This window comes from Podarcis gaigeae (genome assembly GCF_964106915.1).
Source record: "Podarcis gaigeae genome assembly, chromosome: 9".
NCBI lineage: Eukaryota > Metazoa > Chordata > Lepidosauria > Squamata > Lacertidae > Podarcis > Podarcis gaigeae.
In genome coordinates, this window is record NC_139685.1 from 41,938,707 (window position 1) to 41,963,418 (window position 24,712).

A 24,712-nucleotide genomic window follows, 5' to 3' on the forward strand; every position below is an offset into this window, starting at 1 on the left:
CTGTCCAACGCTGAGCAGATTATGCTTGGCATCTGGCACATAAAGCACATCCTGTATCGATAAGTCCAAACTGTGAAGAACAACAGTTCCGTAGCCTTTACTGGGAATTGTGTGGTCATCCGCCTGGTGAATCGCACCTTCCTGCGGTGTAAAAGACACGAACAGTCGCTTATCGTTGCACATGTGGTGGGTCGCCGCTGAATCAACAACGAAGAAAGATCTAGACGTCTTCTGGACCTCTGCAACTTTTGGAGTGAAGCGTGAGACCATTGCCTTGTGCTGAGTTGTCCTGGACACTGGACCTTTGCCTTTGCCTCGGCCTTTTCCACGCGATGAGCTTTCGCTGCGCTGCTCTGTCTTGGCCCTGGGATATCTGCATTCCCTCTTCATATGGCCTAGACGTCCACACGTGTAGCATTTCACTGCCTTCAAAGCTTTGGCGCCATCTGGTGGTTCCACTGCACTATGGGATGACGTCTGTGAAGTCTCCCCCTTGCCCATGCAGCTATCACCCTGGCGGTCTGCTCCATTCAGAATCATGGCAGTATCACTGGCTACTGTGAGTTGAGCATTTGGCTGATTGGCATCAAATTCCCCACTTGCCTCATCCAGCCTTCTGCAGCTAGCCATCATGACTTTGGCATTAGCCTTCTGCGTCATCTTCGCTGCTTTAAATCAGGCTGCTTTATACATGCTGCGTCTGTGTACAGCTGCTTCAATCCAAAAGCAAATTCAAAAACAGCCTCTGCCTGTGAACCTGTGCCTTTCTGCTTAACTGCTTTGCTTATCTGCAGCTGCTTCAAACCGCATTCCAAAGGCAAGTTCAAAAGTGAAAGTTCTCTCTGCTGTCTTAAATTCATGCTGCGACACTGCTGCAGCTGCTTTACTTTCGATTTCCCCCAGCATAGGAAAAATTTATCCTTCTAGCCTTTTGCCTGTGCCACGGCAAAACCGGCTATAAAAGTTCAAAGTCCAGCCATAAAGCCATTAATTAGAAGCTGGCAGGCTGCCCGGAGCTGTATCACATACCTCATCAAATCATCTTGACGCGCAGAGATATCGTCCGATCCGGCCCTCTGCATTCCGATCCTTTGCCGGCACTCCAATTCTTTGCTCCTTTGTTCCTTTGCCAGGAGCCCGACTTCTGGAGTCCATTCTCAAAACACTGCGTTTTTCTGGGCCCGGAACCATATGTTGGAGATGAGCAGTATCCAGTGCACAGCGGAATGATGAAAAGTACGTGCCAACATGCTCTATATTACTTTATTTACACTTCAAAGCTGGTAATTTACAGAAAAACATCTTCCCTCTGCCGGAGCAGAGAAAGGCATCCTCTCTCCTATAGAGCACGGAGAGAATCACACTGAACTGCAAAGAACAGTGAAAAACAGGAAACCAGTGTACGTCACATCCAGTCTCCTTTCCCGTGAGAAAACCCAACAGCACTTGACTGTGGAATGTAAACATTGTCTTGTGACAAGCACTTCGCTGCTCAGTGAAGGAAGCAGAAACCAACAATTCTGTGGAGTTTGTTTCAGGTTTTTTGTAGCTTAGCATGACCACAACATATGGTGACAAATATAGTTAGAGAGAACACTGTATTGAAAAGGCGATTTTCAACACTTTCATAAAACTAGAGCTATTGTAGACTTGGATACTTAGCCATCCATATTTCATAACCATTTTTTTTCAACCCTTAGGGATTCAAAAATTTTCGTTCCCATGGTAATCTTGGATTCTGAAAATACTCATACTTTCCATAAATGGATGGTAAAATAGTTTAAATAAATAAATGACCAGCTGTCTGGTAGTTAGGCATATATTTGATTTCCATAAGACATAGAAACCTACTGCGTCTGCCAATCAGAGGAAATGAAAGTAAATCAGTCATCAAAGGTATAATATGTTAAACATTTGCATGGTCATGACCTCTCTGTCATTAGCTGATCCTTTTCTTTTTATCATCTTTACTTTCTGCTGCTGTTCCCCAGTTACCTATAGTACTGCTTGAGGTGTTGGTCTGACATAGTTGAAATATATATAAAAATAAAAAATTGTCCAGTAGCACTTTAGAGACCAACTAAGTTTGTTCTTGGTATAAGCTTTCGTGTGCATGCACACTTCTTCCGATACCAGGCATGCACACAAAAGCTTATACCAAGAACAAACTTAGTTGGTCTCTAAAGTGCTACTGGACAATTTTTTATTTTTATATACAGTGGTACCTTAGGTTACATACGCTACAGGTTACATACGCTTCGGGTTACAGACTCCGCTAACCCAGAAATAGTGCTTCAGGTTAAGAACTTTGCTTCAGGATGAGAACAGAAATCGTGCTCTGGCGGCGCGGCAGCAGCAGGAGGCCCCATTAGCTAAAGTGGTGCTTCAGGTTAAGAACAGTTTTGGGTTAAGTACGGGCCTCCGGGTACCACTGTATATTTCAACTACAGAACTGCTAGCAATATATATATATATATATATATATATATATATATATATATATATATATAGGTTTTGGTGTCCTCGGGTGTCTTCCCGTGTAAAAGTTTTACACTTTTACACGGGAAGACACCCGAGGACACCAAAACCTGCATTCCTGTACCCGTGAAAATCTACGAAAGCATATATATATATATATATATATATATATATGACTTCAACTGGGAGTCTCTCTCTCTCTCTCTCTTTGGCTAAGCCCCAGTAACATACTATCTGTGTGCAGTCCCATAGTAGCTATACAGAGCCTGAAGAGGATGTCAGTGGGGGCCGAGGAAGCCCCAAAGAGGCCAAAGGCACAGCAGGCCTTTGTTTAAAATCCCAGTGGTTTAAATACATTTCTTTATTATAGGGAGGTCTTTGGTTCTTCCATACATACCTTTGGCAGTACAGTACTATAGTTGCTGTCTTTCTTCCCCTGGATTTTTCTAGATGCTTCCACATGGCATCGTTTTCACTCCAACACTATTATGGAATATTACAGTCATAATTCAAAGTGCTGTTTTCTGTCACAGAAATTCTGACATTTGTGAAATATATGGACTGGTTCAGCAACATGTTCATTGTTTTGCACAATTTACTGCTTTTATGTGTGGCAGGTAGAGTGAGTGGTGCGTATGCTGAGTGACAGCCACTTTGAGCCATTATGTTGTCTTTTTTGACAGGTGGCCTGTCACTGTGGTCTCTAACATGACAGATGGTTCAGACCAACACAGTTACCTCACGTAGTTCTTTAGGTACAAGGCGAGAACGTTCCTCTGTAACCAGGCCTTTGGCTGATTAGCATTCTATAGCCTTTTAAATGTGTTTGTGGGGGGGGGGGGGTGAGAGTTTTTGATTTATTTTTGTTTTCATTTTATTATGTATTTTGTGTTCTCACTTTGTATTTTTAGGTTGTGAACCACCCTGTGATCTTTGGATGAAGGACATTAAAATGAATGAATGAATGAATGAATGAATGTTCCTGCTATCTATTCTCCTAATCTCCCTCAGGGTCCACTTTCCAGAATACCAGATATTATATGGCCTGCCCCCATTCCCCCCTCCCAAAGGGGTTGTGAGTGACCTGTACACATACTCATAAGTCCAGCATTTACTGGTTAGTGGAATGTAGGAATGGAAGGGGTGTGAATAAAGGCACAGAACATTTTTCAATCTGAAAAAATCTCACCCTTGGCATGGATGGAAGAAAGCACAGACAGCCTCCAGAAAACAGAATTGTGATTGGTTGTGTTGCTAGTCTGCCACAATTTTCCTTCATAGGAAAGCAATTTTGCTTAATAGGAAAGCTATAGCACTATAATTGCTGCTCATGGGTAGGTCCTAATTCAAAGACTGAGATGCATGAAGCTTTGTGATCTTTATGCAGAACTGCAGCATCTATTTGACATTTATCTCGAATTGAAGCAATAGCCGCTTCTTCATTCATGGATTTTTGTACGGTAATTCATTCATGGATTCTCTTGTGCTTTTACCCTTCCTACGTTTTGCTCTCTCCCCTCCCCCATAAGACTCATGTTCTTTTGCATAATGGGAAGATTAACAGATGTCCTAGGCAACAGCTTTCAGAAGAATGAGAAAATCACTCTCATGTCATCCATCTTTTGCTGCAGTCCAAACAACTGAAGGGAGCAGAATACTTTGGTCATTTGATTTATTGCCAAGTTTGCAGTCATCAAACATGTGTAGCTTCTGTGTATAACAAACGATCAATGTCATTCTAAAGTAAGGAAAATAGGGACAGAACTGGCATGTTCTTTAATATTCAGTTTATTTGAACATGTACAATTAGAACATACATAGAGGCCCTGCACTCTCAAGGTGTCTTCAGCCAACTCACAGCATTCCCTCTCTATGTAAATGCACACATTTACACCTGCTCCTTCCTCAGCTGCAGCTGTCACTTGGACCAAGTTCTGTTTCCTAGCTAACAATTAGCTCCTGTTAGCTGACTATTCAGTGCTACTAACCAGCAGTCAGCCAGGAGCCTTGACACTAATGCCTTTGAACTTATTTGGTTATACATCCCATGAGACAAGGGTGAGGGGAGAACAACATTGAGAAATTTTTAGAGAAATCTATATCTGAGCTGAAATTTCCTAGAAGGCACTTTCCCCCTGACATTTTTCTTTTTTCCTCACCTACCAAAGGAAGTCATTTTTCAGAATGCTCTCTAAATACTTCCCGCCATTTTGTTGACTTAGTGTTTATTTGTTCATGTGTTATGGATTGTGCATTTAAATAATAATAATAATAATTACTATTTATACCCCGCCCATCTGGCTGGGTTTCCCCAGCCACTCTAGGTGGCTTCCAACCGAATATTAAAAATTTCCCTAAATTCCTTCAGTTGTCGTTTAAAAGTAAAATAGTTGTTTATTGCCTTGACATCTGCTGGGAGGGCGTTCCACAGGGCAGGTGCCACTACCGAGAAAGCCCTCTGCCTGGTTCCCTGTAACCTCACTTCTGGCAGCGAGGGAACCGCCAGAAGGCCCTTGGCACTGGACCTCAGTGTCTGGGCTGAACGATGGGGGTGGAGACTCTCCTTCAGGTATACAGGACCCAGGCCGTTTAGGGCTTTAAAGGTCAGCACCAATACTTTGAATTGTGCTCGGAAATGTACTGGAAGCCAATGAAGATCTTTCAGGACCAGTGTTATATGGTCTCACCCGCCGCTCCCAGTCACCATTCTAGCTGTATTAATTGCAGTTTCCGAGTCACCTTGAAAGGTAGCCCCACGTAGAATGCATTGCAGTAGTCCAAGCGGGAGATAACTAGAGCATGCACCACTCTGGCAAGACAGTCCGCAGGCAGGTAGGGTCTCAGGCTGCGTACCAGATGGAGCTGGTAAACAGCTGCCCTGGCCACAGAATTAACATTTGTGGGAGATTTTCTTGATTTTCTCTTATGTTTGCTATAACCAAACCAAATGTTTAGGTGCATATTCTTCATGTCCACAAATGACATGAAGAATTATGAGACGCCATTTGCTCACAGCTCTAGAAATGACTTAGCAGTCATGATTTTGGGAGGACAATATATTATTATGGATTATGTAACTAGGATTAGCTAATCAGTGGGATTTTAGCTAAGCAAAAATCTTTGAGTATGTCATCTTCGCTATGGTGCTTTGGATTGGGGCTCCTGTTTGCAAGAGGAATCACCACAATTTAATTTGAAAGACTTCCGACATTAACATGAATATAAATTCCTGGCTGTCATGTGGAGACAGAGTTGTCAGACTGGGCATTTAGAAAAGCATTCCCCCCCTTCTGGTAAGCTTTAGTTCATGTGTCAACTATCTTTCATCATGATTCCTATATACTGCTTTATAGATCAGGCAGTTTGTGCATTTTCATTCTGTTTTGGGCTTATTTCAGATAGATTATATTATTTATCTTCCTACCCCCACCCCAGGACTCTTAGCTGTGCTTTAGTAGTTTCAGAATTTTAGCTAGTGATTTTGGTAGTTCGGCTGCTCCTAGATATTAGAACCTGGAATTAAATTCCCCCTTAATTTTGTCTATTTTCTTGTGACTATCACATGACTTACTCAAGCATGGCAAGGTAATTCAGTTTTTACTCAAAACTCAAAGTTCATGTGGTTTGGAGAGAGAGTTGAAAATTGATCACTGGATTGGATTGATTATTGCATTGATTAACTGCAATAGGAACACACACACACACACACAGGTGATTGGGAACATGGGTCGAAATAGTAATGTATTACTTCTCTTAATTTCAACAGAATTTAAAACTCTCCACATGCAGGTCACCCACAGCTATTTTTACTGAATATTTTTTATTGATTTTTCAATATCGTTCCAATAACAGACTCATTATAACAATGCCATTTTTAAAAAATAATTTAAAACAAATGATTTTCCAATATCGCTCACCCACATCTATCTTATCCCATTGCTTAGAAAATAAAAAGGCTGATCCTATGGGACAGATAACACCTTCCTTGCACTAGTACTGTATGGGAAAATATATTTTGTGCTTGGTGTTCTGCAGAGGGGAGGCAACCATTTTTAACATGACAGAGATGGCCCACTTACTTCCATCCAAGACTTACAGGGTGTTATTCCATATACTGTCCTCAAGCTGCCACATTCTCTCCTGGTTTCTCTCTGCATCTCAGAAGGTGGGTGCTCCTCACTGAAAGGAGGAAGTACCTAAGGTGGCTCCATAGCAGTCAGGCTTAATGTCATTTGGATGGCCACTCCTCTGCCAACCCACTTGGTCACTCCCTTGGGTCCAGCTCTCAGCCCTCTGGACTGCTGTCTCCCTCTCCAAGATCAGATGCTTCTTGGGGTCCTGAGTTCACTTCTTGTACCCTGCTAGGACCCTTCCTAAGGTGGTCCACCTGTAACTCCCCAATCTCCTACAGTTCTTCCTCAGGATCTAACTACCCCTCCACCCAACGACCTCTCCATGAGACTCATGACACTTGGCACATGGTCATCAAGCCCTCCTGAGTGGGAACCAATCCCAGCAGGTCTTGCAATCAACACCAGATTTAAAAGACACCAAATATAATCCCCACTTGCCAAGAAAAAAAAAGAGGGAGTACATTATAAGTCTCCTATATGTGATGTCTGGTTTGGGGCGGAAGAGTGTGGGTTGCAGAAAATGTACTCATGGTCCAAATAAGAACACCTCCTGCCACCTAATTAGGCCTATGAGCTAGAGGTTCCTCAGGTGCTAGAGGAGCCGTTCAGTTATTCAGTTCAGCCCAAATTGCAATGCTATGAAGTTACAGCAGCTTCACTGACACTTCACAGAGTTTGGGAGGAGCAGCTATTGCATAACATGCTCACATATTGCTATATCATCCCTTCCCTTCTGTTACAGGAACATAAAGGGGATTATATTGTGACAGAAGAATAGGGCTTCATGAATGGCATTTCCAAATTGGAAGTTCTAACTTTTTATTTATTTTCTTAAATCACAACCCCTTGCTGACCTGCATTTGAATTTTTTTTGTTGCTAGCATTTTCACCTTTCAGCTGTTAATGCTGACCTTCTGAGTCTTCATTAATACACTTGCAGTTATTATATCCCTGCTTAAGTAGAAAACATTGTAACCAAGCAACAGATGCTCCATTAATTTAGGAATTAGGACAGTCTATTTTGGCTCCCCTTTTCTTGGTATACGAGCACAAAATTTTTCACTTTGATGAATGAATTGCTCTGTTTATAATTTTTATTACTAATGAACAGAAGTGTTCAATAAAAATGACATGACAAAAATGCATGACATTCACTTTTTTCATGTCGAAGTAAATGAACCCTCTGTTTTAGTGATAACAAATTTTCAAAGTTTATATTTCGGAGTTCTTAAAACTAGTTTGACTACCAATTGAGACCAAAACTTTTGGTCATAAATTCCAAAACAGCTTAGTTTTGTTAAAACAGAGAAGGAATCTGAGAAGCAAAGGATAAGTCAGAAGTTCATATTTATGAATAGAGCTGATTGCATGGCATGGCACATTTAGGGTAGATCCACACCATACATTTAAAACACATCCAACCCACATTTAATGCACATGACTTTCACCAGAGAATCATGGGAACTGGTGCTGGTAACTGTAGCTATGTGTTCCCCTAGCATCTTTGGGGAAAGTCATGAGTTTTAAATGTGGGTTGTACGTACTTTAAATGTATGGTTTGGAACTGACTATATTGTCTCTGGAAATTATTCCTAAGGCAATTCTGATTAGTCATAGTGGAATGGCCAAAAATCTTTTTAGTATACGGCCTCGGTCGTGTATACCTAAAGGAGCGTCTCCACCCCCATCGTTCAGCCCGGACACTGAGATCCAGCGCCGAGGGCCTTCTGGCAGTTCCCTCATTGCGAGAAGTGAGGTTACAGGAAACCAGACAGAGGGCATTCTTGGTAGTGGCGCCTGCCCTGTGGAATGCCCTCCCTTCAGATTTGAAGGAAATAAACAGCTTTGTTGCTGTTGTTTAGTTATCTTCTCTTTAAAAGACATCTGAAGGCAGCCCTGTTTAGGGAAGTTTTTAATACTTGATGCTGTATTGTTTTTAACACTTGGTTGGAAGCCACCCAGAGTGGCTGGGGAAACTCAGCCAGATGGGTGGGGTATTAATTATTATTATTATTATTATTATTATTATTATTATTATTATTTAGGGTTGGCCCAATGTATTTTGATGCTTGAAGCAGGGGACAAAATGCTGCCCCATTCCACAGACAGACTGGAGTAGCAGTTAAATCTTACTCCATCAGTCATGATGAGACATCTGCCTAAGGACAGCAAGCTATGTTAGGGGGCACAGGGCAAGTCACATAGTTCACGTAACACTGTCCTTCAACACCTCACTGCTGTCTGCTTCTCTGTCTTATGGTACAGTGTACAAAGCAGCAATGGGGTATTGCTGGTGTATATTTGAGTCCCCTGTAATCTGCACAATAGTAAGGGTGGTGACGCATCTTCTCAATTTTGTCATTGCATCCCACTAGTTTACATGCAATGACACCTTCCCCTCCTCTGAAAATTGTCTATGATACAAATGTTCTGTGAGGGTCAGTGTGGCGTTTGCCCGTTCTTTTGGAAATGTCTGTACAGGGGGAGAGAAAGAGTTAATAGGTAGACCAATAGAAAAGCCAGAGGCAGAGCCTACTTGTTTATAAAAAGGGCTTAGCCCGAGGTTTAAATAGTTGGTTTGTTGGGAAGAAGCAGTTGGGAAAGCAGTTGGCAGACAGATGGAAATAAAGAGGCAGTTAGTGCAGTTGGTTCTTGTGTGAGGGGAGGCAGAAGACTTAGAGACAGGATAAAATAAGACTAAGAGGGTAACAGTGTTTCGAATGCATTTGAAGTTTCTTTGTGTTTGCAATAAAATACAATCTTCATTGTTAACTTGAGAACCTGACTGAGACTAAGTGATTTACTGGGGAGAACCTGGTATGGTGGCAGCGGATTAGTGGTGTATGGGTCAATAGTCTGTGAGATGACCCGGGGGCTCCATACGAATGCCACAGTTGGGAACATCCTATTCCATGAAAAATGGTTTCTGGAATAATGCGAGGAGTAGAAATCACAGTTACAGAATGTCGTGCCTCAGTTTACCTCGCTATCTGCTGCTGACACTTAGCCATGATTTCTGGCTCACAGATGGGGCTGGAGGTGAGCAGGAAGATGGGAAAAGCACCAGGGTTGGTAGACTAGAGAGCAGACAGGTTCTGGTGCTTAATGTAATGGGGTGCTTGTTTGGCTCACACATTGCAGAGTTAGTTGAAGCTCCTTCACCAGGAGCTATAAACAAAGATAAGAATAACAATAATTGGACAACATTGTTATCGTCTCTTGAAACTACCAAACCATATAATATGTAAAGAAAAGTGCATTGAGGAAATCTAAAAATGCAAATCAGGGAAAGAAATTGTTATACATGCTGTCAAACTATGGAAACACATGGAATGTTCATTAACAGATGGTCAAGGTTTTACTCAAAAAAAGTTTAAAACCTCAGCGCTTTTACATTTTACAAGCCATTATCTCCACTGTGAACACGCACTCTGTCTGAAGCCCCATGCAACCAAGGAGACACCCATTAGAAGAACAAAACTGCTACTGACCATTAGTGGCAAACATACTAACCAGTGAACATGAACCTCAGAAAACCATATTATTTCAGCAAGCACCAGAGCCTGTCTATTCAACTCACACATCAGCTACAAACTTTAAATAACAGACTTTATCCCAGATCAGACCCTTAAAACATCTTCTGCTCTTTTAAATAAGCTATATTTATTTATCTATGTAATTTATATTTAGCTTTTTATAAGGCCCAGGCTAATTATTTTCTTGCTTCCATAGGACAATACAGATTTTGTTGCCCTTCATCCTGTCTTCTTAATGCAATATTATTGTGGAGTTGTTGTTGTTGTTGTTTTTAATTATTGCATGTTAATTATTGTTAGTTGCTGTTTAGAACTTGCTGTGTCTGCTCTGAGCAGTTTTTGAACTGCAAAAAGTGGTATAAACAAAATCTCCTCTGCCTGAGATGCAAGTTTAGTGCCATCAATGCTGGAATTTGAGGATGTGATTTTGGGTGTCAGTGATGCCTCTGTCACCATCATCCCAACTAGATCCTGAATTACTGCCATGTCAAGCACATGGAAGGAGAACAGTACATTTAGTTTTGCAAATAAACAAAATGGCAATAGCTCCCTTCTGCTATTTCTCCCTAGCAGCTAGTATTAGGAGCTTTAAATCGAAGGGTGGTATCCAATTGCCATCAGTGCAAGGGGTTTTGCTCTCCTCCTCCACTGCATGCTCTGCATCCCACCCTCAATCTTCTCCAGAGCACTGGGGGAATGCTCATAAAACAGATTTAGGAAATGTGCAACAGGAGGAGAGGGAGCAAAAAATGCCACTGAGCAAGAGGAAATCCTTGTATTGATGGAATGTTCACATAGTACTATGTTAGATACGACCCTATAGCTTTAAATCTGGAATATCCTTGTAGCCAGTCAGGACTAAGAGTTAGCTATTCCTTGACCTATTCTCCACGAACATGCCTAACCATTTATGCTACTCCCATTTTCAAACCCATGTAGCTAATAGCTGATGCCATCTATTGCGTCAGTGCATTTTAAAAATTAATTATGCTTTGAACACTCTGAAAATACTGCTTTCACAAAGTAGCCATTTACACTTTTCAGGTGCTGATTCAAAAATAAAGAGCATCAGTAAGTCTCAAGCAGTTGAAATGACCTTCATGTTGTATCCACCTCGTGGTCTCAAGCTTATAACTGCAGCTGCTCCCAGGTCAACCTGGCTGAAGCCAATAGTCGATGGGGAAGATGGTTACAAATATTTAGGTAAGATTTTATATATAAAATCTGGCTCTGAATATTCAAAGGTTTTTCCAGTAGTGTTGTATGTACATCTGTATTCATACCTCTGTTTTGATTAGAAATTGATGTAGTCTATTTAGATGCAGTTAGTATTTTACAGGCTTTTCAGCAAAATCACGTCCTGGAGACAGAAGGGAACAAGCAGTTTCTTGAATTTGTTTAAAGGATAGTATATCTTTATAAATATTTGAATTTCAGTTAGCAGAGGAATTGGGGCAAACTTTTAAATTTTCACTGTAAGAGGGAATCATGCAGAAGAGCATTTGTTCTGAAGATCTTCACACCTTCCATGTATGATGCATAAAGCTGGATTTTAGAAGGCGGCCAGGGTACAAAAGAGCATATCACTGTGGTGGCTAGTCGCCTGTGTACAGGTCATGCTTTGTAGTGCAGCAAAACCCTAATTCCTTTGCAATATGTTTTGGTGGTCTAAAACATGCAATGGGTGAGTTACTTATTGTTTTATGCAAGTATTTCTGTGCCACTTTCAGAACCCACAAAGCATCTCACAAGAAAGCAATGTAAAACAACAATAATTAAAACAATGAAAGGTTGTTGTTGCTTGTGGGGTTTTTTAAAGGACCCTCCCCTTAAATTTTCAGTAAGTATGCACCCTTGTATGGAGATCTGGCCTTTTATCACACATTCTTTGCTAACATGACAATCCATGTTGGGCTTTTGCAAGGTGTCCTTGATGCCACTGCATTTTGAAGAATGCTTGGAAACTATAGGTACTTTCAAATGCTGCTGCTAGGCTGTAGGTGAGGGCCTACAGTTCAGAGAAAATGACAGAGAATAGCAGTATCATAATAAACGCAGGCAAGCCTGCATTAAGAGCTGCATGGCTGGCGCTGACCTGTGACAGGCCTTTCTCAGTGTGGCTCCTCACTCATGGAGATGCATCTGTCACAGCCTTACAATTTCATTTCATGTTAAAGGCATTCTAAACTAGGACTGCACTATATGTTTTCTTCCACCTCATTCCATTAATTTAATGTTTGTATTTCTTTTCATAAGAGTGATGATATAGCAGTTACAAGTTTGTTGTGCGATGCGAGTTAATATTGGGAGGAGATAGGTATTATAGTACCTCAGGGGCAACTAATTTGCTGGAAGTGTTTTGCTGCATTTTCTTTACATAATTTAAACAATTAAAATTATAAAATGAGCTTTATTTGAAGCAAATTCCTCATTAGGGATGCTTCTGAACTGCATAATTTCCTACCTTGGAATACAGATTCTGAAATGACAGCAATCCCTCCCAATAGTTCTCTGGCTCCCATTGTAAGTCTTATTATGGATGGCAGGCATTTTGGGAAAACAACAGATCCCAGACCCCTTGAGACCACTTGTTGTAGCAATGTCACAAACATTAGAAAAGCGTTCCCCAACTTGGTGCCCTTCAGATTTTGCTAACTAGAACCCCCTCCTTTCCTGAACATTGACTATGCTGGTTGAGCTTATCAGAGTTGTTGTCTAAATCTGGAGAGTACCAGGTTGGGGGAAGCAGCATTAGTGGAAGTGGAGGGGAGAATCCTTTCTTCCCATAGGCATCAAGTTGGCCATTGTGAGAACAGGATTGTGGACTAGATGGACGACTGGCCTGATCCGACAGGCCTCTTCTTATAGTCTTTTGTCTCTCAAAACAAGAGTCATGAACCTTCTCTGCTTTCTCTCTCACCCTTAAACTTGGCCTGGTGGGCTTTTACTAACACTATTTGTGGACAGCAAGGTTTTCTTCAGAAAGTAGTTATAGATAATTCCACCCTAGATGACTGGATAGTGTATCTTTTTGAGTTACAGTGGTTATTAAACTAGTTGACAAGAGAACTGCAGGAGTTGCCTTGAAAAGAGATTAGTCTATTAAAGAAAGTCTTTCTGTAGCACAGCAACTGCTCTCCCTGTAAACATTTTTTGAAAGATAGCACTGGACATTTGCTATATGATCCACTCTTGATACTTAAAAAATGCTGGCACAAGTTCCAGACTTTCTTTTTGTGTTTCTTGAATCTGCTCTGATGACTTCAGTAAACTTTCATCAGTTGTGTGTACAACAAATAATTGGATTTTATTTACAGATTTCTATTTTGTATTTACAGAGAGAGCATTGGTCTGATTACTTGAAATGCAAGTCTCAGGCAGGGATTAGACATTGCAAGAACTGTGTTTTCTCTTCCTCTGTAATATCCAGTATTACAAAACTAGTGTTGCATTATCAGTACACTGTGGGTGGAATCCAGAATTGCCCTTGTCCATATGAAAGGGCTCCTCCCATTTGCAGAAGGGACTGAGCTCCTGTGGACATTCCTACTGGATGAAGGAGAAGGGAGGAGATTTTTTTCCTGGTCTCCTTTTTCCTCTTGAGGCCTGCTGTACCACCTACCACACTGTTTTGCAAGGTCCCACCACTATCCAGAGCAGACTTTGGGCAGGCTCAGGCACCTGGAGGGGGAGGGGAAAATGGTCTCAGTAAAAAAAAATGGCCTCCTATTCTTCTGTCAGCAGTGTCCCCTGAGTGGAGTTTCTCTTACAGGAACTCTGAATATAACCGTGTGAGATTTTTGCCTGGTTACCATTCATTGATTGCCACTTGTGGGGAGAGTGGAGGAGCAATTTGACAGGTATTATGAAGGGAATGATGAGGAGCAAACATGAAGCTGCTGCTTATAAAGCCCAATTCTGATTTCAGTGTGTTTGCCAGTAACATACACTCAGAATTATGTCTTGTTTCTATCGTGCTAAAGATACTGCTTGTATATTTACTCTGCTGTATACGGTGGCACTTCTGTTTAGATTTATTTTTTATTTGTAATACAGTATGTGGATTTCCTTGTCAATTACACATGGCATTTGGCTGTTAATGATTTTCACTATAAACCATAAAAACCATGTTGCAGCCATACATTTATCAGATTTGCTCCGGTAATCAGTCTTTGAGGCAAACTCAAAGCGGAATCCTGCAATGCCAATCTCAGAGGTAGTTTTAAGGGAAGAATATGAATTCCTTTAGTTCCTGGCTTTCTTTGTTGAGAATGACTTGTGAAGACAAATATTGATTATCTTGCTGGGAGAAAGAAGTAAAGTTATAATAAGATTAGAAAAATAATTGAGCTATTTTTCTAGAAATGAATTAAACATCATAAACTAAGCATTGTAGAGCTTTCCCCTAAATCAAATTTAGCTTTTAAAACATCTTAGCAAATGCAACGATGTTCAACATCCCAGATTCAACATTATACTTTTATTAAAATTAATACAGCTTTAAGAAGGGGATTACCTAAACAGAATAATTCATTACTTTCCTTTGTTATCCTATTTCCAGTGGATTGCTGGAAAGGAGGGAAGGCACTTGCTAAGAATGTGTTAGAGGTCACTTTTATGAATACTAAAAATGGGTGCTAGAGGCTAACAGCCTAAACCCACTTTCCCTCAAGTTATAGGTGATCTAGATAGGGGAAATCCCCTTAATATTAGCATTACTAATCAGCAGAAAAAAGAAGGCAGTTTTGCAGTTTGAATTTGGGCAGAGACAGAGCCCTGAGACGTTTTTTCTGGAGTTGGCAAAAACATACATGCTAGAAGTGCCGTTGATCTTCGAGGAGCTAATGTGGTGTGTGTTGCCTAGAATGCGAAGCTGCTTGTTTCAGATTGGTTCTGAATCAAATTTGATTTGAGTGGGCCTCTGGGCAAGGTTGAAAAGGTTGAAAATACCCAACCCAGAGCCACCTATCCTGAACACCAAGGACGTAGAAAGGGGTGTGGGGGTGCAGTCCACCCTGGGTGTCACCTTGATGGGGTGACAAAATGGTGGCACTGCTTTCCCCCGCAGCTGTAGGGCAGCTGAGGCCAGGAACCCCATCCTTCCCTAAGGGCGCCGATAATCCCGTCCCTGGATGGGGTGCGCTGTGGGGCCTCAGCCACCCTATAGCTGGGGGTGGGGGGAGGCAGCGGGCAGACAGCGATCCCTCCCTATGGGCACCGAGCACCCCATACTTCCCCTATGGGCGGTTCACCCCACCCCTGGGCGTGCAGCCCCAGGTGCCCAAGAGCCTTCCTCTGCCGCTGCCGAGCACTTCTTCAATTTCTGCCAAAATGTGCTGGATCAGAGTCCAGGTGTATAGATCTGCACTCTTACACCCAAATCTTTCATCTGTGATTCTAACAATCGGAACCGCCATGCATTACATGACAACAAAAGACTGATGAAACTCTACATCAATACTGGCAAAAGCTAGACAAACATCCTGGTCCAGAGAAACATAAGGGCACCAGAGGTCTGAACCTGATATCTCCTCTGTGATGAAGTGAGTGGGGCAAGAACAACCACTAAATCAAATTTCAGAACTACCAGCAATCCTGAGACTTAAAAAATAATAATTAGTATTTTCTATTTTTTTCAAGCACTGAGAAAAACATATTCATTTGTGAAAGTATGCCATTATGATTCTGGTGAAATAAGAGTAGTATGTCTCTCCCCCTTCTGAGACAACTGTTTCCTGACTAATCAGACAGAAGAACAGCTTCAAAATTGCAGTCAATTCAATAAATTTAGGAATGTCAAATCTGTGATTCATTCTTGTAGTCTTTGGAACAGAAAAACAACTGATAAGATTGATTTCCACCACTCTGCTATTCATTTGATGGAACTGCCGTTTAATTTGAGCTTGGAAATATATTTAGTATTTACTGCAGGGCTATATAATGATAGCCTATATATCTGAAGAGAAAAAGTTGCTGGGTTCCTTGCACCTGATAAACACATCTATAAATATAGATGTGACATCCTTGCCTCTTCCCTCTTTCTCTGAGACGGAAGCATGCAAATAACCTTGTATATTCCTCAAAGTGAAATGCATGTTACATTTGTGGTACCATGGAGAATACCAATGCCTCCCATTTTCAGTTGTTATCTCTGCCTTGTTCTTTCCTAAGGATCTTACAGCTTTGCCAGAGATTAATTTCAACATTATCATGACCAGAAAATTATGTACTTTTCAGTATATTAGTGCATTCCATTTTGGTGTTTTTTTTAAATAAATAACAGGCAAGTTTGTCTACTGGACATTTACCTATCTTGAATTCCAAAGGTAGGAGGAGCAAACAATAAAGATCACCTTGCCTGTCCTGCAGATTTTGAAGGTTCATACAATGAGGAAACAGGTGGTTCTGCTTCCAGCTCCACAGTAGTTTTTTTTGTTTTTTGTTTTGCAAGGGGGGGGGGGCGGATTCAGTGACTAGAGCTATCTATATATAGTATATTTAAAGCACAGTTGCCCCATATATTTGTATAATGGAAATATGATCTTGGTGGTTTTATTTCTAACCCCTTTTCTAACAATGGAATCCACCATTTTCACAGCTGCTGTACACTGGGTCAACATTTCCACCAAGCTATCCACCACAATCCCAAGATCTCTTTAATGGCCACTTCAGTCCTGATTAGTGTATATGTGAAGTTTGTGGCTTTAGCATTTTGCTGTTTGGTATCTTAGAAACAGGATATTGGAGCACTTGTGTGATTCCAAGATTAGAATGCTGGATTTTGACTTTGCTCCACTGTTGGCTTTGTTAAGCATAAATGTATCAGTTTTAAATACAGCACTATTAAATATCACACTTCTTAACAAATAATAAGGTAGCTTGCTACTATTAACACTTTTTTTTGAAAGAGAAGACGACTTGACACTGAAAAATTACAAGTTGCCTTCAGGTAAAGAGCTGACGTTCTGAATCAGTTTTTTGGCCAAACCTAGCACTACACTTGATCATGCTGACCAACTTTCTGGCTATATTATTTCAGAAAAGTCATAGTATTTCAGCCACATTCCTCCCATTTAAGAGAGGAGCAACAAAAATTATGCCGCAGTTTCCGCCTCTTTGTTGAACATACTAGTAGCCTCAAACCCAAAGTCAGCTGTTAAAAGTAGTAGTTTTGAAAGGCTGAGTCCACCAGTGTTATTGCTTGAAGGATTGTGTCATTTGGAGGAGCTACAGCTGAACTGCATCGCCCCCCACTTACTTTCAGAATCATTCACCCTCCATGAAAAGTGAGAGGGGTATCTTTCAGGAGGGTGGTCTTACCTTTAAAAATGAAGTGGTTGAGGGTTTTCCCTTTTTCTCTCTCTTTTGCATTAAATAAGGAAAAGACAAAGCCCTGGGCCTCCTTGTCTTTAGAAGCAGAACCATTTCCTCCAGATTCTGAGAATTTGCTGAATTGCTGGAGGTTAATCAAATCTTGGGGTTGGAGTGGTGATTTGCAGCCCCATCAAAACTTCTTTGCAGAATACTTCAGTCGAGCACTAGAAGGAACATCTGTCACATGACACTTTTCCTGCACCCTGAATTGATATGACTCAGGGACTGGTTTACCATCCAAGAGAGAATTTTACCTTGATACTCATCTGTTAAAGAAACAGGAGTTTAATAGTTTTTCTGGGCCCATGCAACCACTAGATAATCTAAGGAAAACTTTGGACTCTTGTTATGAATCTTAGGTTTAGTGGGATTTGTGTTCAAATGACATGTTTTGGACTAATTTGTAAAATCACCAGTCTTCCAAAGCATATATCCAAAGTTTAGAACTGTTTTGGAATAAATAATACCTGGATGTATCTTTCTATTTCTGGATACTCCTGCCACATGTGCTGATATGTTCTTATAATGGAACATCCCCTCTTACACATGTGAGAACAGTTTGGTTTTATATTAGCTAGGCATCTAGGTGTTAAGTACCAGCTGTGTACAATTTTAAGAGCTCCTTCTCTTGTTGTTGTCGATATTTATATGGCGCTTTTACCGACAGATTTTTCCATGCCTCTTCTTCAAAATGGAGTTTAATTCTAAGTAGCCAAGTATAGTCTTGAACTGTAATCAACTAATCATTTGCTGCCCTTTCATGACACCCCAAATCAACTTCATGAGGTGGATGGCTCACTCTACCTAATGGTAGGGCCATAAATATGACATTACAAGGGCTGATTTCATCAACATATGGTATAATACTGCTTTCCATGACTCTAGAAGTTCAACTATATTGTATAACTAACAGGGCTTTTAATCAGTAATGGAGGCCTAACTAAATAAATTTGCACTAACTTCTTTTTAAATGTTGAAATTCCTAATGATAAAATCTGTGGCATGGTATGGTATTTGCTCCTGCATGGGTTGAATGGGAAATGTTCTGTCATTACAAGCTGAACTATACAGTGTTTTAAAAGGTGAGTTACAAAAAATAGCAATGGCAGACCATTTACATTAATATGTATGTGTGGCAGAATATATGCCAGAGTCCTTGTCACTCTGCTTTTCAAGGCTACATCTGATATTTTTCTGTTACAGTAATAAAAACTGCAGCTGTTGCTAAGCAAATGGAATGAATTACATTTACAAGAAAGTTTTTCTGAGTGAAAAAGAAGATAGCTCAGAGGAGCTGTATTGTAAGCTCATGAATGACTTTATCATTTTTATTTTCATTCCCCAACTGGACTAAGACAAGGTGATCCTTGGGCTCTTCAAAATGGTGGAATTTAGTCCAAAAGAAGGGGAGCTGGAAAGCAGTTCTCTTTTAAAGCTTGAACAATGCTGTGTCCAAACAAACCAGCCTCTTGCTAAGTTTCCAGTTCCTTGGGCTGGGAAATGGTCTGTTAATCATATAGCCATCTTATAAAAATAGCCCTGTGATCTTGCTGTTGCCACTGTTCCTTAGCAATTGTGTTTGCCTAAGGAAATTTAATTTTTATATAGGTAATTAACACTGTTGATTCTCTTGCTGGCACCACAGATTTTGCACAGGAAACAGCTTGTTTTGTTTCATTTTTCCCCTTTAAAAAATATATCAGATTCCAGTGTTACAGCAGACATTTGTTAGCTCCCATGCAGCCCCAACAGTGCCACCAAATTATTAGGAGGCTTAGGAAAGAATAGATCCAGTCAGTATTAATGATGAGTGAGTTTCCCTTAGCATTTTTCATAATTCATTATTCCCCCTCCCTTAACCCCCCCACCAAGCTTTCTTGGGGGGAAATGGGGTCCTAGGATATGGAAGCACCTGTAGTTCATTAGTACAGCACATGGTTTGTGCAGAAGGTCTTAGGTTCAGTCACTTGTACAGTATTCCTAGGACAGAAGTCTGCCTGAGCCTTGGAGAGGTGCTGCCAGTCAGAGAAGATAGTATTAGCTTAGCTCAGCCTTCTCCAGATGTTTTGGACCAGAACTCCAATTAGCTGCAAACAGTGTGATCAACGGTTGGAGATGATAGCAGTTCAAAAGGGTGGTTGTGGGGCCTGGGCAAATGGTTTGACTTATTTCTGTAGCAGTTAAACTATTTTCTGTAATCTGAATCCAGATTCCAGGTATGAATCGATCTGTGGGTTGTGTGATTTGCCTGCAGAAGCTGTGGGAAGCTCAGGGAATTAAAGTCTCCATCTACATTTTGAAACAAGATTACAAGCTGACACTTTCAAAGCACTGATTTTAACCACTGGTTTCAAAATTGCACTGATTTTTGTTGTTGTTGTTTCTTAGAATTCCCAAACAACTCCATGTACAAAGCTTCTAGTATTTTATATGTGGATAACTTTCAGTCATAACATTTTTATCATACCATGGCCACAAATTCACACGAATTCACATTTTTATCATACCATGGCCACAAATTCACACGAAAGGCTTTGGAGACTTTAATTCCAGTGTTGACAAAGTCTAAATGACAACATTGTGAGTGGCTGATTGTCATTTTGAATTCCTTGGATCAAAATAGACACATTTTCTTCATTAAGAACATTACAGTCTAAAACTTTACGGGAAGATTTATAATCACTGAAAGGAGAAAGTAATCTTCCTTTTGTCAGCGTATACAACCAGAGAGACTCATTAGAAAGTTTGTGTTAATGGATGCTCACTGCAAATATTGCAGTAGTTTGTTTCTGTTACGACAAGTCACCCCAAAGGAAGCATGAAATTCTTATCAATGCCACCATATAAATACTAATTCTGATGCACTTTACATTTATATAAGGGTTTCTGTTTGTGCAGAGCATCATAATGTAAGAAACAATCAAGATCAGCCCTCCCCTGCTTTGTGTCACCAGCTGAGTGCCTTGATAATAATGCCATTTGAGATTGTTGTTCTTTTCCCCCCAATGCTAATATTAGCACAAAATGTAATCACAATTATTTCAGATACTAATTGCATGCTCTCTCTTTTGGCAATTGAAAGTTGTCTTCGAAACATGCTTTATATAGGTTTGGATAACGCCTGTTAATAAATGGTTTGGGTCAGCAAGTAGTCTTTGCATGTTCTTCTGGTACAGTAGGTTATGATGCTCACCACCCTTCTGAATCTCCTTTGTTCCTGGGGATGTGGATACCAGCTTGGGATCAGCCTGAGCCACAGAATGGCCAAAAGAATAGGGCTGGCAAGAAATTATTGGTTAGCTGCTTGGCAGATGTCAAGGCAGTACAAACTACTGGAACTAGGGCAGCTTTGCAGGATGGACAGAAGGCCTCAGTACTTCAGAGTTATGTGCAAACTTGTCCATAGAGATTAGCCATGTTCTTTCATTTGCTGTACTTCCTATTGGATTGCACCAGAATCTTAGCACCCAAAACTATATAGTAATAAATTAGGTAAAGGTAAAGGGACCCCTGATTATTAGGTCCAGTCATGACCGACTCTGGGGTTGCGGCGCTCATCTCACTTTATTGGCCAAGGGAGCCGGCGTACAGCTTTCGGGTCATGTGGCCAGCATGACTAAGCCGCTTCTGGCAAACCAGAGCAGCGCATGGAAATGCCATTTACCTTCCCGCCGGAGCGGTACCTATTTATCTACTTGCACTTTGACGTCCTTTCGAACTGCTAGGCTGGCAGGAGCAGGGACTGAGCAACGGGAGCTCACCCCGTCACGGGGATTCGAACTGCCGACCTTCTGATTGGCAAGTCCTAGACTCTGTGGTTTAACCCACAGCACCACCCATGTCCCGTGCGCCACCCGAAAATCTCAAAATGTGAAGGTGGTTAAAAAATGGCCACCAACATCACAGCTTCAAACTCTTATTCAGAGATCCAGAAATATCATTTGAATTTTTTTTTTTAAAAAAAAGGCTGACATAGAATTTATGATCTACTCAGTGCTAAAGTTTATCACTGGGGAAACAGATGAAAATGGGAGATGCAACACCCAACATATGGGAGACACATCTACTCAATGGCAAAGTTTCTCATTGGGAAAATATAGAAATTAGTGTATTTATGTATGCATGCCTGAACTGGCCTAAATTTTTTGTTGACTTTGTGCTAGAACAAGTGATAATATATACAAGATACTTTGGCATAAGAACTGCACTGGAGCCAAAGTCATGCCTTGCTATTCTGTTCCAAATTATTTGCTAATTAGTGCTACACAACCTATCACCTTATTTCTTAATAAATAGAGATCGTATCTTGCCTTTGAGTTGCTTAAAGAATAACAAGTCTTTACTTTTTTTCTCGTCTTGCTAATACATTCTATTTTTTTTTAATAAATTTTTATTAGGGGTTTTTACAAAATAAAGTACAAAGATAAACAACCTTTCTTTTATCTCAACAGAGTTTTCATGACTTCTTTGGACTTCCTCACATCTCCCGCTGCCATTTTCATCATCATAAATTTTTCCCAGCAATTTATCATCTAATTTGCAAATTTTATAACCACTTATTTAAATATAATCCTCTGTAAATTAATTTCTCTTAATCTCACTTTACATCCCATTTCGATCCGATTTTGTGGTGGCCAATTATTTATGATCAAACATCCTACTTAACTTTCCACCAAATCACAATATTTTTGTAAATAAGTCTTAAATTTCCTCCAATCTTCTTCAACCCTCTCTTCTCCCAGGTCTCGAATTCTGCCAGTCATCTCAGCCAGTTGCATATAGTCCATCAGCTGCATCTGCCATTCTTCCAGAGTGGGTAGATCTTGAGTTTTCCACTTCTTGGCAATAAGTATCCTTGCTGCTGCTGTTGCGTACAAAAAGAATGTTCAATCCTTCTTTGGCACCATCTGGCCGACAATGCCCAGGAGGAAGGCCTCTGGTTTCTTAAGGAAGGTATACTTAAATACCTTTTTCAGCTCATTATATATCATTTCCCAGAAGACCTTCACCCTGGGACAAGTCCACCAGAGGTGAAAGAATGTTCCTTCATTTTCCTTACATTTCCAACATTTGTTGTCTGGCACATGGCATATTTTGGCTAGTTTAACTGGGGTCATGTACCACCTATATATCATTTTCATTACATTTTCCTTCAGAGCATTACATGCCGTGAAGTTCATCCCCGTGGTCCACAACCTTTCCCAATCCTCAAACATAATATTATGCCCAATATCCTGTGCCCACTTTATCATGGCCGACTTAACCATTTCATCTTGTGTATTCCATTTCAACAGCAAGTTATACATTCTTGAGAGTACTTTAGTCTTAGGTTCTAACAATTCTGTTTCCAACTTCGATTTCTCCACCTGGAATCCTAGCTTTTTATCCTTTTTAAAAATTTCTTGAATCTGAGCGTAATGTAACCAGTCTCGCACTTTGTCTTTCATTTTTTCCAAACTCTGCAATTTCCAATTGTTGCCCTCTTTCTCTATTATTTCCCAATATTTCGGCCATTTGGCCTCCATATTGGGTCTTTTTCGGGCCTTAGCCTCCAGAGGTGATAGCCATCTTGGAGTTTTATTTTCCAATAGGTCTTTGTATTTTGTCCAGACATTAAACACTGCTTTCCTGACAATATGGTTCTTAAAGGCCTTATTGATCTTAACTTTGTCATACCATAAGTATGCATGCCAGCCAAATGCATTGTTAAAACCTTCTAAATCTAACACATCAGTGTCCTCTAGAAGTAGCCAGTCTTTTAGCCAGCAAAAAGCTGCGGCTTCGTAGTACAACCTTAAGTCTGGCAGGGCAAAGCCCCCTCTTTCTTTCGCATCAGTTAATATCTTAAACTTAATTCTGGGCTTTTTGCTAATACATTCTTTGCTAATTTTTTGCTAATACATTCTAAATGCTGTGTTGTGTCCTTACTAAGTGTTGAATTTCCTTGTAGATATCCTATTAAGATTAATAGAATTTTAGCATTTTTACCATTAATACATTTTCAAATGGATTACCTTTTCAACTATATAAAACAGCTGCTTTTTTTAGCTTAAGGATCAACTCACTCTTCCCAAATGGGGTGGCTAGTTATGGATTGTCACAAAAGTGGATGTGGTTTAAATAATACTGCAATATACCTCACCACAGTGGAGGAGACAATATTAGAGATGTGTGTCTGGACTCTTTCTTTGTTATTTAAGTGACTATGCTAACACATGAGAAGGGAGTTTGATCATACCTGCCATATGCAAGAAACCCTAAGTGTTTGGTGGTGCCTGCCTTGTGTCCCAGAGGTGGGTGGTAGGTTATTGCTTTGTTGTTTCTCTTTATTTGTGCCTTTATCTTGTGAACCACCCTGAGATCTGTTGATGAAGGGTGGAATATAAATCAAGCAAGCAAGCAAACCAACAACCAACCAACCAAGAAGAAGAAGATAGACAGTAGCTGGCATTGAAAACTGAGTGTGTGAATCCCAGCAGAAGTTCTAAGGCATCTCAACCATCTCATGGGCTTACATATCCCATGTCACAGAAGGCTAAGAATATACATTAGCTGCACATTTTATGTTGTAAACCACCCTGTGATTTTCAGGTGAAATATATACATTTCCTGATCGCCTCTCTTAAGCAAGAACAGAATAGCAACAGGTAACTTCTGATTCTAGCAGATAAACTAAGTCCAGTGCCATCTAGTGATGAAACCATATAATAACACTATAGGTAAACGTACACCTAAAGGTAAAGGGTAAAGGGACCCCTGACCATTAGGTCTAGTCGTGGCCGACTCTGGGGTTGCGGTGCTCATCTCGCTTTACTGGCCGAGGGAGCCGGCGTACAGCTTCCGGGTCATGTGGCCAGCATGACTAAGCTGCTTCTGGTGAACCAGAGCAGCACACGGAAATGCCGTTTACCTTCCCACTGGAGTGGTACCTATTTATCTACTTGTACTTTGACGTGCTTTCGAACTGCTAGGTTGGCATGTACACCTACACACACACAAATGATGTATGTGGAATTGCCATGGTGTGTTGTGGAAGTGAGGCTCACCTAGGAGAGCTGGTGAGAGAGGAGCAGTCAATGGATGCCCTCTGCACTGGAGATGGGGTGAGGGAATAGCTATTGTAGATGGTTCTCTTGGGATCTGGAAAGAGGATCTTTATATATTTATTTTATATCCTGCCTTTCTTCCCGA

The 24,712-nt window shown here is 40.7% G+C and overlaps 1 protein-coding gene across 4 annotated transcripts in view; it reads left to right on the forward strand.

Moving 5' to 3' along the window:
• The window catches only part of IQCM (IQ motif containing M), a 91,163-nt gene that overhangs the window by 62,368 nt on the left and 4,083 nt on the right, over nucleotides 1–24,712 (forward strand). For all 4 annotated transcript variants that reach the window (XM_083755821.1, XM_083755823.1, XM_083755824.1 and 1 more), the window contains exon 11: nucleotides 11,192–11,350. In XM_083755821.1, coding sequence (XP_083611947.1) covers nucleotides 11,192–11,350 — 159 coding nt within the window. The remainder of the gene's footprint in view (nucleotides 1–11,191; nucleotides 11,351–24,712) is intronic.